We start from the raw sequence: 16,191 nt of genomic DNA, 5'->3' as shown, positions 1-16,191 counted from the left end.
AATTATTTGATGGTGTTAGCTTCTCAGATGTGAGAGCATGCTGCTTTTTATCATGATAAATAGTATGTCCTATTTAAATAGAATATACTAAAACATAATGTAAATTAAATGTATGTACAAGGATAAAATACTGTTGATTGTAGTAATAGATAATTAAATATGTGAAATGCACTTCTATATTACTCCGACATGGCTCAGAATTTAAACCTTTCTGAAGGTCATAACCGGAAGTCATTTGTGTCGTTCTATTCCTTTCTATCTATTTCTATTCCTTTCTTATTTTGAAGGTCTCTGCCGGAAGTGGTATTTTTCACAGTTTAACCGAGTGTTGCTTTACAGAAGTAAGTGCTGTAGCCTTCGGGTCCAGCCTCCTCTCATCTGCTGATAGAGATACTACAGCTCTACGATGAGAGAGGTGAAAGCCCGGAGTCAGAGGCGGTGTCTTTAAAACAGCTCAAAGATGGAGGACGACCTGGTGTCGGAGGATGATATCTGTGAGTATGAAACATGAACCAGCTGCGGGTTTCTCTCCGGTGGGAACGAGCTGTCATCTGTCGGCAGCAGGATGTCGGTGTGGAGAGGCAGAGGGCTTACTACACTATGGAAGCTGTGTTCCAGCAGTGCTTTACACCATGCATTAATTAGTTAAACATGACGGTGGACGCTAAATGTTACTTTGTAGACGACAGTACTGTATGAGACGTTTTAACCACATGTTCTCTTACCTCCGAAACATACCGTCCTGTAGTCTAACTTAATATCTCATATCTTTTACCTGTAATTCTAGCGTCTTAGCCTACAGCATGCATATTGGGAATTGTTAAATCAACGTTACCATTGAAATGACTTCTGCCACACAGCCTTATTTCGATTCATTAGTCGCTTTAGCAGTGGTGAAAGTAACTAAGTACATTTACTCAAGTACATTTTTGAGGTAATTGCAATTTACTTCAGTATATCGATTTTATGCTACCTCATATTTTTACTCCACTATGTTTATTTGACAAGATTAGTTCCTTTGTACGTTCATACTGTTAATTTCAAAATTAAATCAACTAATGAATAATGGAATTCTAGTATGGGTTAATATATCTGGCAGTATAAACAGTTATTAAATTGTATTACCAGCTGTAAAACAAAAATGTTCACATTAATGCATTAATAATTAGAATCCTGTGACAAAATACGTATTATTATGAAAACTGCCTTTCAGAGTAATGAATACTCTTACTTGTGGTACTCTATTATGATGCTTATATTTAGAATGCCAGACTTTTACCTGTAACAGAGTATTTCTACATTGGGGTATTGTTCATTTTTCTTAAGCAAAAGCTTTAAGTACTTGACTGGGATTTATTTAGTTGATTTAAAAAAATTTTGAGCTACTGAATGCATCATTTCAAGACTCTAATGACCACATCTCTGGTAATGACACTATCTGTGTTGCTTTTGAAAGATTTTGTGGAAAATGTCAGTTTTTCTGATTGAACTAAATCAGTTAATCGATCACCGGGATGTAAGTCAACTTTTTTTTTCAGTCGAAGACAACCGTAGTCTTTATATCTTAGAATAATTATTTACCTCATGTCCATGTGCCTGTCATAGACTAATATTGTTTTAAGTATGTGTGTGTATGAACACTGCGTGGGAAGTCATCCACTGGATTTATAGTGTACAATTGTTGTTATCAAGCGTGTTTATATACACAGTCTATGGTTCAGCACGCAGGGTCCACACCTTTCTGTGATACTGTCTGTAAACATCTTCCAGAACCAGTGCTCCTTGACAGTGTATTGTATAGGGTTGAAGCCTGAGTCGTAGACATTAGAAATCCCCTTGTGTTATTACTCTTCGCTGGCCTGCAGAAACCTTGATATCCCTCCTTCTTTATCTCCTATTTCTGACAGTGCTGTGTTCAGAGAAGGACTTCCATGATGCTGCCAGGAGGAACGACACAGGGAAGATGCAGGAACTCATCAAGAAGGGTGTGAATGTCGATGCCAAAAATAAAGTAAGTCTGCTGAAAGACGGCCGTATTTTAGGTGTTGTCAGGTCTTATAAATGCTCTTTGGAAAAGGGGAATGGTACTGCAGAATGTAAAATATTGTACATCTTTGGAGAAGGGGCTTTGTATTTATATTCTGCACCCTGAGTATGTTGCATAAAGACATGGAGCTGCATGTTTTGATCTGATTAAGTGTTTTTGATCCAAAATGAAAGACTTTAATGTTTAAATGGACCCAGTATAAATGTGACTCTTTTAAATGTCTATTTTGATTTATGAATCCCTGGTTAAATATAGTTTTTAAAAAATCAGTAAAATTACAACAGCATTAGCATAAAAATAAAGTCATCACAGCACAATAACATATTAGGAATTGTATTATTGATACATTAATGTTAGATTTCAATGTGTAAGCTGTTAAAGGACGAGCTTACTATTTATATTTGTACTTGTTATACTGCTAGGTACCTTTGAAATGTTACTTTTACGTCTATCTTTACCTATAACAATAAAGAATACAATATGATCCTAACAAAAGCTGTAAAAGTACAATATTTACTGTATATCTTAAATTTAGCACAGTAAATGTGTGAAATAGCAGGAAATGGACGTATTAAAGTACTTCAAAAATAAAAAGATCAGTAATTGAATGTAGCTAGTTACCAAAGCTGCTACTTCTAAATTATTTTTAACAGTTTTTGAATGTGTTTGTTGGATGCACTATCAGGGGTACTCAGCCATGTTTCTCCATAGATATCTGTATCTCTCTTTCTGGACAGATAGACCGGAAGGCTCTGCACTGGGCCGCCGGAGCGGGGAGCGAACAAGCTCTACGGCTGCTCCTGGAACATGACACTGAAGTGAATGAGAGGGACTCTGTATGTGCAACCATCTGTAATCACATCCTAATGACAATTCACACTGAAGACATTCATTCATTCCCTAGCATAACAAATAACAATTTGAGATTTATAGTTTATCGCAGATTATTGATTGCCCTTCCAGTGAGAATATGAAAGCTTTTATTTCTTTTACATGAGAAACATCCAGCCAAAGCCAATCTAAAAAGCATTATATCGAAGTTTGTATGTAGAAATTCTCTGACGTATAGCATGAGGTAAACCTTTTGAACTTTGTAAAGATTCTCTGTAATGCTGTTACTGCTTCGTTCTAATAGAAAACCTTCAATGACAATTTTTCCAAATGAAAGGACACAAGTATTGATATTTATTGATTATTTTTGCATATGACGATCAATTATCTATCACGTCTATAATCTTTTCACACAAAGTGAATATGTTATTGTCAACATTAGATTTAACAAATGGAAAATAATGAGTCATCTATGAACAGCCAGCTCATTGCAGTAGCAGAAAAACGTGAAACAGCAGCTCGTATGTTTTCTGAGGAAAACAACCCAATAACACAGAGCAAACAACAACAAAACGATTGTCACACTTCATTTAAATCAAATACTTTTTGATATTGTAACGCATGTCCTGATGATTGCAAAAATATAACATAAAATAACAAATCAACCGCACATTAGGATAGAGACAGACTGTGGTCAAAAGGGAGTATACTCATTGTGTACACCTGTCCTATCACAGCTCTGCTCACAGTTCTGAATGTCTCCACAGTTCGGCATGAACGCTCTGCTCCTGGCCTCCTGGTTCGGTCACCTGAAAGTCCTGCAGATCCTGGTGTCTTGTGGAGCAAAGCTCAACAGTGAGAACAAAGTGAGAGCTGCTTCATTCCATCACAGCCACACACCCAAACTATAAGATGTGATATCTACGTGTGTGTGTGTGTGTGTATGTGTGTGTGTGTGTGTGTGTGTGTGTGTGTGTGTGTGTGTGTGTGTGTGTGTGTGTGTGTGTGTGTGTGTGTGTGTGTGTGTGTGTGTGTGTGTGTGTGTGTGTGTGTGTGTGTGTGTGTGTGTGTGTGTGTGTGTGTGTTAGGATGGTCTGAGCATGCTGCACTGTGCTGCCCAGCGAGGACACATCAAAGTATTGGAGTTCATCATGGAGGACCTGGAGGACATCTGTCTGGACAGAGTTGACAAGGTGACTCCTTACCTTACTATAGTGTTATAGGTTCTTTTGCATGCAAATGGTCTGCGGAGGCTCAAATCCCTGTGTTCCCTCCAGAGGGAGTTTCTCTCCCACACTTTCCCCCCCCTGAAACACCTCCATTGGACTCCTTTGTTTACTTCTGCAACATAGTGACATCTCTATGTAACACTTCTGGTTCTTTTAGCTAGTGCTCCAACACATTGTATGTGATCACAACAGAGCCGGCCAGCTAATCAATCAGTAAGCTCTCAGATTTTTGGAAAAAGAAATAATAAGTAAGATAAGATAAGATGCACCTTTCTTTATCCCCTTGGGGAAATTTACATTTCAGAATACGAAGAAACAGAGATAGTTCCCATGGAATATAAACAGGAATAAAAAGAATAAAAGTCAAATTTAAAAAATGTGAGCAGATTACATTTCTCCAAATCCCACTTTCTTTCCCTTTTCAATGACTAACAGTTAGTCAAAATTGTCAGAATATCAGCAATATGCCAATATATGAAGGTGAATGGAACCCAACCCTTATCTTTAAACACTGTGTGTATGCAGTATATGTATCCATAATATCTCTCTCTTATCAGTCAGGGAAGACTGCGCTTCACCTGGCAGCTGAACATGGACAGTTTGAGGTGGTGGAGTTCCTGATTGGGATGGGCTGCACACATGGTCTGAAGGACAAGGTACACACACACACACACACACACATGTACACAAACGCACACAAACGCGCATCAAATCAGTAATCATACCAAGCTTGTCACTATAACAATTTTTTTATGATTGTATTGTCCCAGAAGTAATTTTGATCATATTATTATATATTTTATTGTCATTTTAAGACAATTGTATGCAACTGTTATAATGATAAAATAAAAGCATAGTAATGCGATTTCACCCATTCAAAGAGCAACAAACTCTCAAATCTTGAAGTATCCAAAATAGTAAATAAAAACAATTATGAAAGAAACACATCCAAACAGTAAATGAAAAGGACTGTCATGTATGTTAGGGAAATCTCTGTTAATGTAAGTACAATGGGCAATATGGAGGTGCGCAAAAATGATCTTGGTCATGTCCATAGTTGGTAGGATAACGTAATTTCATTTTTGTCTAATTGTACTTAAGCAAACAGGCTAACACTGTTCAGTTGGTTAAAAGATCCAATATTTATTTGTCGCTTTTCCAAAACCGCGCCTCAGTTGATCTAAAGTGATTTGGAGTGCATCCATCATGCATGATTTAAAGGCTTCTTTAAACAAACAGCATAAAGCAGGATGTGTTCTGACGTCATATCCTGTGTGTACTGCCAGCTTCATGATCCATGAAGCTCCAACCGCCGGCTTTAAGTAAATCCAATGCCAGTACTCAGTGTAGAGCTGAGGGGAGGGAAACGCCATGCTGACTAGTGACATGTATTATCACATTAACAGACCAGCATTGTTTAGGATTTGTTGCACTTTTACAGTATTGTTTGTAGTCTGTATCCAATATTAAATAAATAAATAGTTTGACAATGTCATTTTTATTGTGACATCATCACACCATAAGGGGAACAAAATAATAAATTGAAATAAAATGTGAAACTCTGAAGAGTTCATAGTCTGCATTTTGGGTTTCTCTTTCCTGTAGTGTTTTCTATTGGTGTGTATGCATGTAAATAGTCTGCAAAGGCTAAAATCCCTGTGTTCCCTCCAAAGGGAGTTCCTCTCCTACACTCCCACCCTGCCTGAAACGCCTTCAGTGGATTCCTTTGTTGACTTCCGTAACATAGTGACATCACTAGCTTCTATTGTCTAATGCTCCACCACATTGTACGTGATAGGCTAAGGGGGTGACATCTCTAAGGGGTTGACCAATCACAACAGAGCTAACCAATCAGAGCAGACTGGGCTCTGGTTTCAGACAGAGGGTGAACAGAAGTGCTGCAGCACAGACAGTATGAGAAACATGAAGAGCTTTCTGAACATTAAAGCATGGAGACATGTCCCAGTAGAGGCACAGAATACAAATCTGAACCTGAAAAAGAGCATACCATTTCCTCTTTGAATTTGCAGGCAAGTGTAAGAAAATATTGTGGATTATGGAAACTAAAAAGGATAGATGTGTGTTGGACTGGCAGATATTCAGATCTTTGCAAAAATATAGAACCTCTTGATTTAATCAAGCATTAGTCCTGTTCAAAAATAAAAAAATGTGATTTAGTTTATGCTGAAATGATGACGTTATTGTTGAAAAATCCATCTTTTGTGGAAGGAGTAAGAATGCAAACATGAAAGAAAAAGAGAAAACGACTGAGTTGGTGTGTATAGAAACTGTTCACTTCCCTTCTTTGGTTTCTACTATAACACCAGTAATCAGCCCTCCTGATGTGTGATAGTGTATACACTGTGTGAAGAGGAAGTGGAGCCAGAATGGCTTTCTGCTGTAATGTGTTGTTATGTCTGGCCTACAGGAAGAGAACACCGCCATGCACCTCGCAGCGCAGAGCGGGCACACAGACATCCTGCAGAAGATGGTGGAGACGGGGGTGGATGTGGATGAGAGGAACAAAGTGAGTGACCGGCCTGCAGACCTCAGATCAGTGTGTGTGTGATTTGGAGCCGGTCTGCATTTGTTCTACCTTACTTTTTCATTTGACAGAGTTTGTAAAATGCTTTTTTGTTGTTGTTAGTAAACAGCAGAGGTGGAAGAAGTACTCAGATATTTTACTTTATAATTTATTAGTTTATTCAACCCATGGATTTATTATAATAAAGTAAAACACATACTCTTTAAGCAGTTTTTTTATGGCTCATGGTGGAAAGGAACAGGGAGAACAAAGTCTTATTTTGATTTCATGAAAGTCCTGCCTGTAGTTTCTCCTGCTGACAGTCTGCTTCCACTGAAAAAACTGAAACGTTGAATTAAAAATGATCAAATAAAAAAAATCAACTTAATGTTATTGCTTTCAACTAACCTGATACAGTTACGTGAAATCTGTTGACATAATACATTTAATTAAAGTCAACATTTCAGCTTTTTCAGAGTTAAGTCCACACTGTCAGCTGTGATGTCACTGGATCCTGCTTCATGTTTTATTTTTCTCTGATTCATAACTCTGGAAACTGACCATGTGTTCGGCACACTGCTTGAACATAGAAGGCTCTTTTAAGTTGTCACTTATCTCTGGCAGCCTTCGATAAGCGGTGCCATCATTTGTTGACATTCAATAAAAGTATTCCACAACTGGCTGACTGCATAGCAGCTGCAGTGTGGAGCGTTATGCAGTGACTCGTTGCCTCTTTGTTTTTTTAGGACGGTCTCACAGCGCTGCACCTGGCTGCTGATGGAGCTCACTGTGAGTGTGTGAGGCTGCTGCTGGAGTCCGGCTGCGATGCTAATGCTCTGACTAATGTACGCTCTGTCCACTCAATGTCATACATCTGCCATAAGCACATCATATTAGGACTCTTTGTACAATCTGTCTAAAAGAGTCTGAACTCTTTTCTGTTTCTGTCTGCAGAAGGATATGAATGCTCTCCACTACGCAGCTCAGCACGGCTCTGACAGAGAGGCCAGTCTGCTGCTGGAGGCAGGAACCCACAGAGACGCTGTAGACCATGTGAGGAGGGCCTGTAACGTATATCTTAGTTTGTATGATGGAGTAGATGTAGGTTTTCTTTAAAGAGCATCCTGAAACCTCCTCATGCAGTATCTCTGGCAGGGGACAAATGAATGTTCCTAGTCTGTTTTATCTGACTTCTGTTCTTATTCTTACAATTATGTTATGTCTCTTGTCATATCCTTGTCAATTTTTTTATTAATTGAATTATTTACAAGTTCTTAATTTGTCCTTTCAATTCACTTTTTAAAAATGTTTTTGTATGACATTAATCCTATATCTTCTATGGCATCATTTTTAGAATCAGAAACAGGTTTATTGCCAAGTATGTTTCCTGGTGTGTATAGTACAGATATAAAACACATTTTGCAACACAAATTGTAAGAAAAGGACCAGGAAATAGAACAACTAAAAGATGTTTTTTTAAACTATTACAGTAGAATTAGATTTTCACAAATTGTAAATAAACAAAAAAATGTACAGTATATACAAATACTCTGAAAGATCAAATAGAAAGTGTGTGTGCAGTATTGGGATGTAACGTGAGAGCTGTGCAGATTGTAAAAGAGGTAGCTGTGTACACACATTTGCAAAATATACACAGTTACATGAAGGATTTATCAAATTAACAAGATTATTTCACATGATGTGCATTAATGTCATGTGTGAGTGGACAATAATATCATTTAAAAAATCAGTCCTGTAAATGGCAATACACTGATATACAAAAGACGGAAGAGTGTAGGCGTCCATGTTTCTGAGCCTTAATATTAATGTGTCATGACTAAATCCCATTGTCTGACCCTTAGGTACTTTGTAAAGCTTTACAAATGCTTGGATCGAAGGTACTATACACAAAAGGAGTGACATATATGATCTATACAGTGATATTACGTACACACAAGTACTCACATGTCTGGGAAATGTGACTTACTTCTCGGCTCAGTGTGGGGGCAGAGTGTGCAGCAACCACTAGTTAGCATCACCAGCAGGATTATTACCCCCCAGTGGCCATATTACCATCACACTGTGGCAGAAAGCATTACATTATGCTACCCTCCCCCTTCAGATTCCTATGGGGGACACTAGATGGATGAACATAAAGCTTTACATATTAACTGCACCACTTTCACCGGGATCGCCTCATTTGCCACAACAAAATCCAACCTTATTATAATAAATGAGGCAATGCTTTAATCGCAAAAAAAGTCTACTCTTTTAGATATTTAAAATAAATGTAGTCTCAGTTTTGGGGCTGATATGCTCCTCTGAGGACTGAGACTGAATTGTTATTTGGCTAAAATTCGATTCTAGACATTATTAGCCCGGGTATTGTTGACATGAAGAATTCGGGTGGATAATTTCAAAAACAATGGTTATTTTCTCCTTTTTTTTTATTCCCACATGTCTAAATAATACGTATAATAATCTAAGAAACTAAATAGGAAAAAATGTATTTTTGAAGAGTGCTTAACATAAAATCACCTATTCTGACCAACACCAAAAGCGTTGTAGTTGTTGTTGTTGTTGTTGTTGTTGTTGTTGTTGTTATGTCCTCTGTATAGACATGTTTATTATCAGCATCATACTGTGCATTCATATCCAATGAAGGTCATTTCTTTGTGTTAAACAGCAACACAACACCGCGCTGCACCTAGCTGTGTTCAACAACCACGCAGAGGTTCTGCGGCTGCTCATAGACGCTGACTGTGACCTGGACATCGCTGACAGTGTGAGTACACACGACTGAACCCGGCCTGCACATTTTAAAGGGGTAGTTTGGGTATTTAGAAGTGGGGTATTATGAGGTGCTTAACTGTTACAGGAGCAAGGTGGACCCAAATGCAGGAGACAGGAAGTTAAAACTGAAAATACCTTTACGGTTTAGTGGTCCAGGCAGGTCAAGACAAACAGAACTTCCCGTGGATGGGGAACAGGTGACTAATAGGTCCAGCTGGGACAATCGAAGAGGCGGTCAAACATAGGAAATGAAAACAGACATATTACACAGAGAACATGTCCCAATAAAACAGGAAACGGATCAAATAAAATAAATAGGATCTTAACACTGATCCATAGTCTGTGTATTACAGTAGCTACACTAGATGGCAATTGGCGTGCCCCCAGTTTAGAAGAACACACAGTAGTTATTTCATGGAAGCTGAGCAATGTGCTGCTGTAGAGGGGAGAGCAGCAAAATGAATTTTAAACAGCTAATGAAAAATCAATATCATATAAGTGTTCACTCCCAGCTGTCAGGGTGTGCCAGCTACACTTTACTGTAGGTGATACACTGACTGTGGATCACTACTTCATTCAACCCCACTGTAAAGGTCTCCTATTATGCTATATGTGAACAATACTGTATATTGTAGGTCCATATCTCTACAAAACTTATCTGTGAAGTGTTTTGCTCAAAATACCAAACAGATCACCCATTGTAGCATGCCTCATCCCCCTCTATTTCAGCCCTGTTCCTGAAGTGCTGATTCTGTGACTGTAGCTTTAAATGAACTAGCTGCTGCTGGCCACGCCCCTTTGGAGCCATCCTCTCTACTGGAGGAGAAACTCAGCTAAACGCTGCCGTGATTAAACGCCATATTATGTTCCAAACCACATTCAGCATTGTCTCTGAAACACTTCTCAGTGTTTACCACTAGAACAGAGACATTATATGTATTATATATACAACAACTCTAAGTCCCTCCTGCAGACATCCTGCTGAACACACAGACACACAGAGGTGCTGCGGAGGGGATTCAGCTCGACTGTATATGGGGGACGATAGGTTGGAACGTGTCTCGTGGGCGGGACGTTACCAGGAGTTCAATGTAAAGCCAGCCCACATTTCAGTTATGACGTCATATCGACAGCAAATCTTGATCAGCTGGTTTGTACCCCCGTTTTTAGAGATGTGGGTAAGGAGGAAAAGAGAGAGGGTTGTATTTTCTGACACTTTGTGAGTCTCCTTACACACTGGGGAGACATATTTATGGATAAAAGACATCAGAAAATGCATTTTACATAATAGGGGACTTTTAAAACATCCATACTATCCCTTTAAATAACAAACCAGCAGCTGGCTCTGCAGAACACCGGTGTGCTTATGTTCTTTGTATTTTATCTAAGAAGACACATTTCCTATTGACATGGAGTTGGCTGTCAGAACGACATGCAGGCCACAGTGCATGACTCTCAGATTATGGGCTGTGTTCCCCAGAGGCAGCAGACTGCGCTTCACATCGCAGCAGAGCACGGCTGCCAGGACTTGGCTGAGATGATGCTCATCTCTGGAGTTAACCTCAATCTGACTGACAAGGTACCTCACAGCACAATACACACACCCCCCCCCCCCCCCCGGGAGAAAATAACACTTGTCTTATGCCATTGTTTTCTGCTTTGTCCTTCTTCTAGATGTTTCCCTTTTTATTATAATTGATAAGGAATGTTCTCTGTATTTTCGTTATGGATAGTAGTGGATGAAGTATAGGGATTTGTTACTCAAGTAAATTTAAATGTACTACAATGGCAAAAATATAAAGTAACACCCTACATTTCAAATTTGACTTAAGTAAAAGCAAGTACAATGATCAAAATGTGCTGCACTCTTTTTTTACTATGAAAATAATAATAGAACTGACCATCGTTCTGCCTGTCACTCCTCTTTTTCATTATTACTGTGACCAACCTATAAATACTGTCTATAATGTTTACAGCACGGGAAGACGTGTCTGGAGGTGGCCGCCAGAGGAAACCACGTCATCCTGGTCGACATGATCATCAAAGCTGACCGCTTTTATAAATGGGAGAAAGTGAGTCTGTCCTCACACCATCTGGAGTAACTTTAACAAATAGAATGACGAAAATACTAAGATCTATATACTTTCTTTTCTAGAAACTAATATTATTTGGTTTGTTTAATACTCTGACATGTGACACTGCTTTAGGGCGTTGCCTTTGATGCGTGATTGACAGGTCGTAAGGCAACGGTGACATGCCGGTCCTGCATGTGTGGAAGAAAATGTATTACGTATACCTGTGACTTTTCATTTGTATTTTTCTCCATAAAAAATGCAAGGCACTAGTTGAAAAGTCACAAATGTGCAGAATGCTGGAGGACATTAACTAGCTCCTCCACCAGACCCTCATTCAGTGGAGCTCAAAGCCAGATTAGTTTTTCTAAACTTTTTATGACTATTCAAACTGGCAGATATATGAGATGTGTTGCCTTTAAAGAGGCATCATCCGGTTCTGAAATGTGAAGCCGGTGTGTAATGGCCATAAACCACCGTTCTCTCTCCACTGGTGGCAACAAGCTGAATCGTTTAATAGAAGAGAAAATGAGCCTACTTCTCACTTGATCTATTACCCCAGTAAAGATTGAATCAGTGTTTTTATTTTCTCAATCTCAAGTAGAAGTCTTCTTCTGTTCTGCCTGGTGTTTATGTACTTAATTTAAGAGTAAAATAGAGAATAAAGCAGCTACGTTGTGATTGACAGGCTGCCACTGTGTTGCCAAGACATGGAAGTTCATTTAAACATTTTGGTTGCTTAAATATGTTTTATTTTGCGTTTTTTAATTCTCAAATACATCCATTTACCCACACCCTACTATTTTTACATATACACACTGCACTGATGCTGTCGCTTGTGTGACATTCCAATCTATTTTGCTGCTCTAGGATACATCTGTGAGCTCCTCTCCCTCACCAAAGCAACCACAATAGTTGATACTTTTAACTTAGCCTTACTTTAATTTGCATCCAACATCACTAACCCTTCCATCTTAGTAAAAGACAAGTATACCTATCTGTACAATCCTCAGGATCAGATGGGCAGGGAGCTGGACTCCTGGGTGGGGCGGCCTCTGAGCTTTAAGCAGGACCACCAGCAGGAGACTCAGCACCTCCGCTCGGTCCTGTGGAGCCTGGCCACCAAGCACCTGTGCCGGGGGGAGTGGAAGATCCTGGCCCAGCACTGGGACTTCAGCGAGGCTCACATACGGGCCATAGAGCAACAGTGGACAGGTGAACCAGGCTGAAAGAGGTTAAAAGTCAAACTAGATACAAGAAATGCCCAACTCTGTGTAAGCATTTACATTATAGTCAATTTTAAAAATTATAATTCTTTCCCAATTTAAGTCTTGAACTATTATTATTATTTATTTTTTAAAGATTATTCTTTGGGCCAGTTTAGCCTTTATTAGAGAGGGGGACATAGAGGGTATGATGAGCTTAAAGGCCACAGGCAGGACTCAAACATGAATCTTGGGTTTATTTTTTTTATTTTTTTTATCTTGTATGTGTATTTGTAGCTTCATAAATCATAAAGAAAATAAAACATAAAAATGTAACTCAAAATTGTCCAGGCATGAATATCCTTTTCTGCATTTATTTCCCGATATCATACAGCACTATACAGTTATTAATCTTGCCCTGCAGCCTCCCCTCGTTCTTGCCCTGGCAAAAAAAACATTTTACCGCATCAAAAGCCAATCCCACCTCCAGCTGTCTCCAATATATACAGAAATTATATTAAATAAAATAATTAAACTGAATAATAATACATTCACTGTAAAAGAAAAAGTGATAAAATAGATGTTTAACTATTAAATAATATAAATCAAAGTCCAACAGTATTGATATGTGTTCTGATTCTGTGTTGAACTTGAAGGTATGAAAAGCTATAAAGAGCACGGCCACAGGATGCTGCTAATCTGGCTTCACAGCGTGGTGATGGCGGGGGAGAACCCGGTCAAAGGTCTCTACGAGGGGCTGGTGGAGATCTCACGGACAGACCTGGCAGGTGAGACCCTCAAACATCACTGTGGGGTCTATGATCGTGAAACTACAGAGCCTGTTTAGCCTGTGAGATGTGTGATGTGAAACTCTATGACACATTCTTAATGACAGGACCCTTACTTGCATATTGCAGTGTAAATACATGTAAAATGATGTATTAATAAAAATAAACAGAAACAAATACATTTGTATACAAATAATTTAATTAGTGATTACATACATTTCACAACAAATATAAATAATTACAATGAAAGTTATAAAAAGTTTAATAATGAAGTTTAATAAGCCAACTAAAAAACAAATTTCAATTGATATTGCAGTTTAGTGCATTTAATGGCAGATGTGTATTTACATATTTCATTTTATTTTTGGCAGGTTGCTTCCTTCATACACATGTTCCAAAATGTTAATACTTTTTCAGATTTTGTTTTTATTTGTTCACTTGACTGTATGAATCAAAGATCAAAAATGCTTTGTAAAAAATCAATTACGTTTTTTGAGCTTGTCCACTTGCTTTGTGTGAGTCTGGGAGGCGGGGGCTGTGGAGCAGGGATGTGAAAGTGTATGATTTTATGTTTTTTTATCATCCAGAGTCCATCCGGCAGAAGGCAAACGCAGAGACCAGCTCCCCCAAACTGTGCTCTGCTATGTGAGCCACACGGTGAGGGACTGTGGAGGCACCTGGAGCTCTGTGTCACTGTAAATGGCCCGAACAGAGCCCATGAGTAGGTTGGTATTATCCATGACCAGTTTACATTATTCACACATTGAATATACTGTGATGTTCAGGATGTGGTTCTCAGAGGACTTATTTCTGGCTTTCAATAATGATGGTTTTAAACCTGTGAATTATCTGTTGATAACGTAAAGTCATATTTTTCATGGGCTTAAATAGGTACAAGAGTTCCTGTGAGCTGGAATGAGTTAAAACATGAAAATGGAGAATTGGAAATGATAAGCAAATTCTTGTAAAGAAACATGACTCAAATCAACCACGTCGTGTGTTCATTGCGATCTTGCGGGTTAACATATCCAGCTCAATGTGCTCTACAAAAAAAGAATCAGCCTGACTACATTTTACGCCAAGACATTATTGACGAAAACGCATTGGTGGAGTAAACTTAAGTTTCCTTTGATACAAATGCAAGAAGTGGGCTATACTATAACTCAATTAATCTGATGAAAAATAGCTTCCCAAACATTAGAGGCCACATGTCTTTGAGTATGCAATTATATAAAGGTTGTTCACACACTCAAAACTGAATTTGCAGAAAACACCGTATCTGTTTCGCTGTACTCTGTACATTAACGGCTGTGACGTCTTTAAAGGCAGCTGAAGACTCACCCATGTAGACTTAACTGTGTTTAATTGCTCCTCTGTTACTATGGCTTCTGTCAGTTTTATTCATCTTGTATTGTTACAAACGTTATAATGTTTACCTTGGGGCGGTGCTATAATAATTAATTGAATGACACCAGCCACACACTGCGGTAGCTCCCACAGACAGTAAACACTCTGGAGACAGCGATGATACACACACCAGCATCTTTATTATCACTCACTTTCTGTCTTTGTGGCCTTAAAAAAATAGTTTTGAAAGGACTGCTTTATCAGAAGTAGCAACGTGAGCAGTCAACCTCAGTGTAGTTCTCAGTTTACCCAGTTATCTAAAGCACAAGCTGCACTCACCATGTTGGGTCACAAGATGAACTTGATGATTTCAAAAGATGATTTTCAGGACAGCAAAGCAGAAAAATACTTGTATACCACACAGATTTATATATTTATTTTCTTTTTTCTTCTCTGGAACAACTGGATTGTTTTACTTCTTACAGAATCTGAAAAATATTCAGAAAAAACTGGTGGTTCTGGTCTTAAATATATTCAAATGTTGGTTTAATTTGAAGGGTCACCAGTCTAGATAACTTAGTTAAAGAGTTAAACTGGGCTGCACTTTACTGGTGGGTTAAATTGGAGGGAAAAAATCCAGTTTGTAAAAAACCGAGCTTGAGGAAGTGTGTGCCTGTGTGTGTAAATATTCTTTGCTCCTGCATGGTTAATGTTTATGAATCCATGGGTTGGATTGCCTATTCACAGTGTCACATTGTTGACACTATGGCATTTGCATATAAACTGGATCCAGATAAGTAAGGTTAAAGGTGGACAAAATATGCCCTTTTTTTTGCATGAATATAATACAAATCTCTCTCTGAAGTAATATCATTTACTTAAGTCAATAATACGTTTTTGTAAGGATTTGTATGATACATGTGTTTTTTTATTCTACAGTTTTTAGTGTACAAATTAACTGCTAAATTTCAAGATGAATGCACATTTAAAATGGTTATCACTGGTTTAACTAAAAAAACAGAGTGAGTGTTTTAAAGAGTGTTGCTGTCAAGCATCCCAATTATTCATGTAGGTGGGTTATACATATAAACTCTGTTTGCATGATTCACTTTATAAAACGCCTGACCGGTCCTTGAACGCCTCGTGAGATCAGCACTGTATAATGATCAATGCAATACCTAGATTTTTCTGCAGCAATGCACATATCTTTTGTATAAATAATGTGTAAACTTTCAATGTTACTATTTACATGATGTGTTCATAAGATTAATAAAAACCACTGTGAAAACAAATCTAATATTGCAATGTTTACCTGTTTCCAAACTCACACCCAGTATAATAATGAATAATAATAC

General features: G+C 38.3%; 1 protein-coding gene across 2 annotated transcripts; it reads left to right on the top strand.

The window, feature by feature from the left end:
- Positions 1-325: 325 nt before the first annotated feature.
- On the top strand, positions 326-16,128 carry ankdd1a (ankyrin repeat and death domain containing 1A). Of its 2 annotated transcripts, none has more exons than XR_010165594.1 (15): positions 326-494; positions 1,908-2,011; positions 2,785-2,883; positions 3,646-3,744; positions 3,967-4,071; positions 4,665-4,763; positions 6,536-6,634; positions 7,378-7,476; positions 7,586-7,684; positions 9,318-9,416; positions 10,905-11,003; positions 11,401-11,496; positions 12,510-12,730; positions 13,358-13,489; positions 14,077-14,138. XR_010165594.1 is itself a non-coding variant. In XM_063881069.1 (15 exons), the coding sequence occupies exons 1-15, from the start codon at positions 461-463 to the stop codon at positions 14,136-14,138; spliced, it is 1,527 nt and encodes a 508-aa protein (XP_063737139.1). In that variant the 5' UTR covers positions 326-460; the 3' UTR covers positions 14,139-16,128. The 2 variants fall into 2 exon arrangements, 1 of the variants encoding a protein (XP_063737139.1); XM_063881069.1 differs by having other exon boundaries at positions 12,510-12,711; positions 14,077-16,128.
- The last annotated feature ends 63 nt before the right edge of the window (positions 16,129-16,191 follow it).

This window comes from Eleginops maclovinus, chromosome 4 (genome assembly GCF_036324505.1).
Source record: "Eleginops maclovinus isolate JMC-PN-2008 ecotype Puerto Natales chromosome 4, JC_Emac_rtc_rv5, whole genome shotgun sequence".
NCBI lineage: Eukaryota > Metazoa > Chordata > Actinopteri > Perciformes > Eleginopidae > Eleginops > Eleginops maclovinus.
This window is presented reverse-complemented; position numbering and strand designations above follow the sequence as displayed.

What these genes read in the sequence shown, in the direction of transcription:
- ankdd1a (XM_063881069.1), top strand. Translation starts at nt 461, where the DNA reads ATGGAGGACGACCTGGTGTCGGAGGATGATATCT. An exon ending in GTCTGGACAGAGTTGACAAG is followed by an intron (nt 4,072 to 4,664) that starts GTGACTCCTTAC and finishes CTCTCTTATCAG; the next exon opens with TCAGGGAAGACTGCGCTTCA. An exon ending in ACAGAGACGCTGTAGACCAT is followed by an intron (nt 7,685 to 9,317) that starts GTGAGGAGGGCC and finishes TGTGTTAAACAG; the next exon opens with CAACACAACACCGCGCTGCA.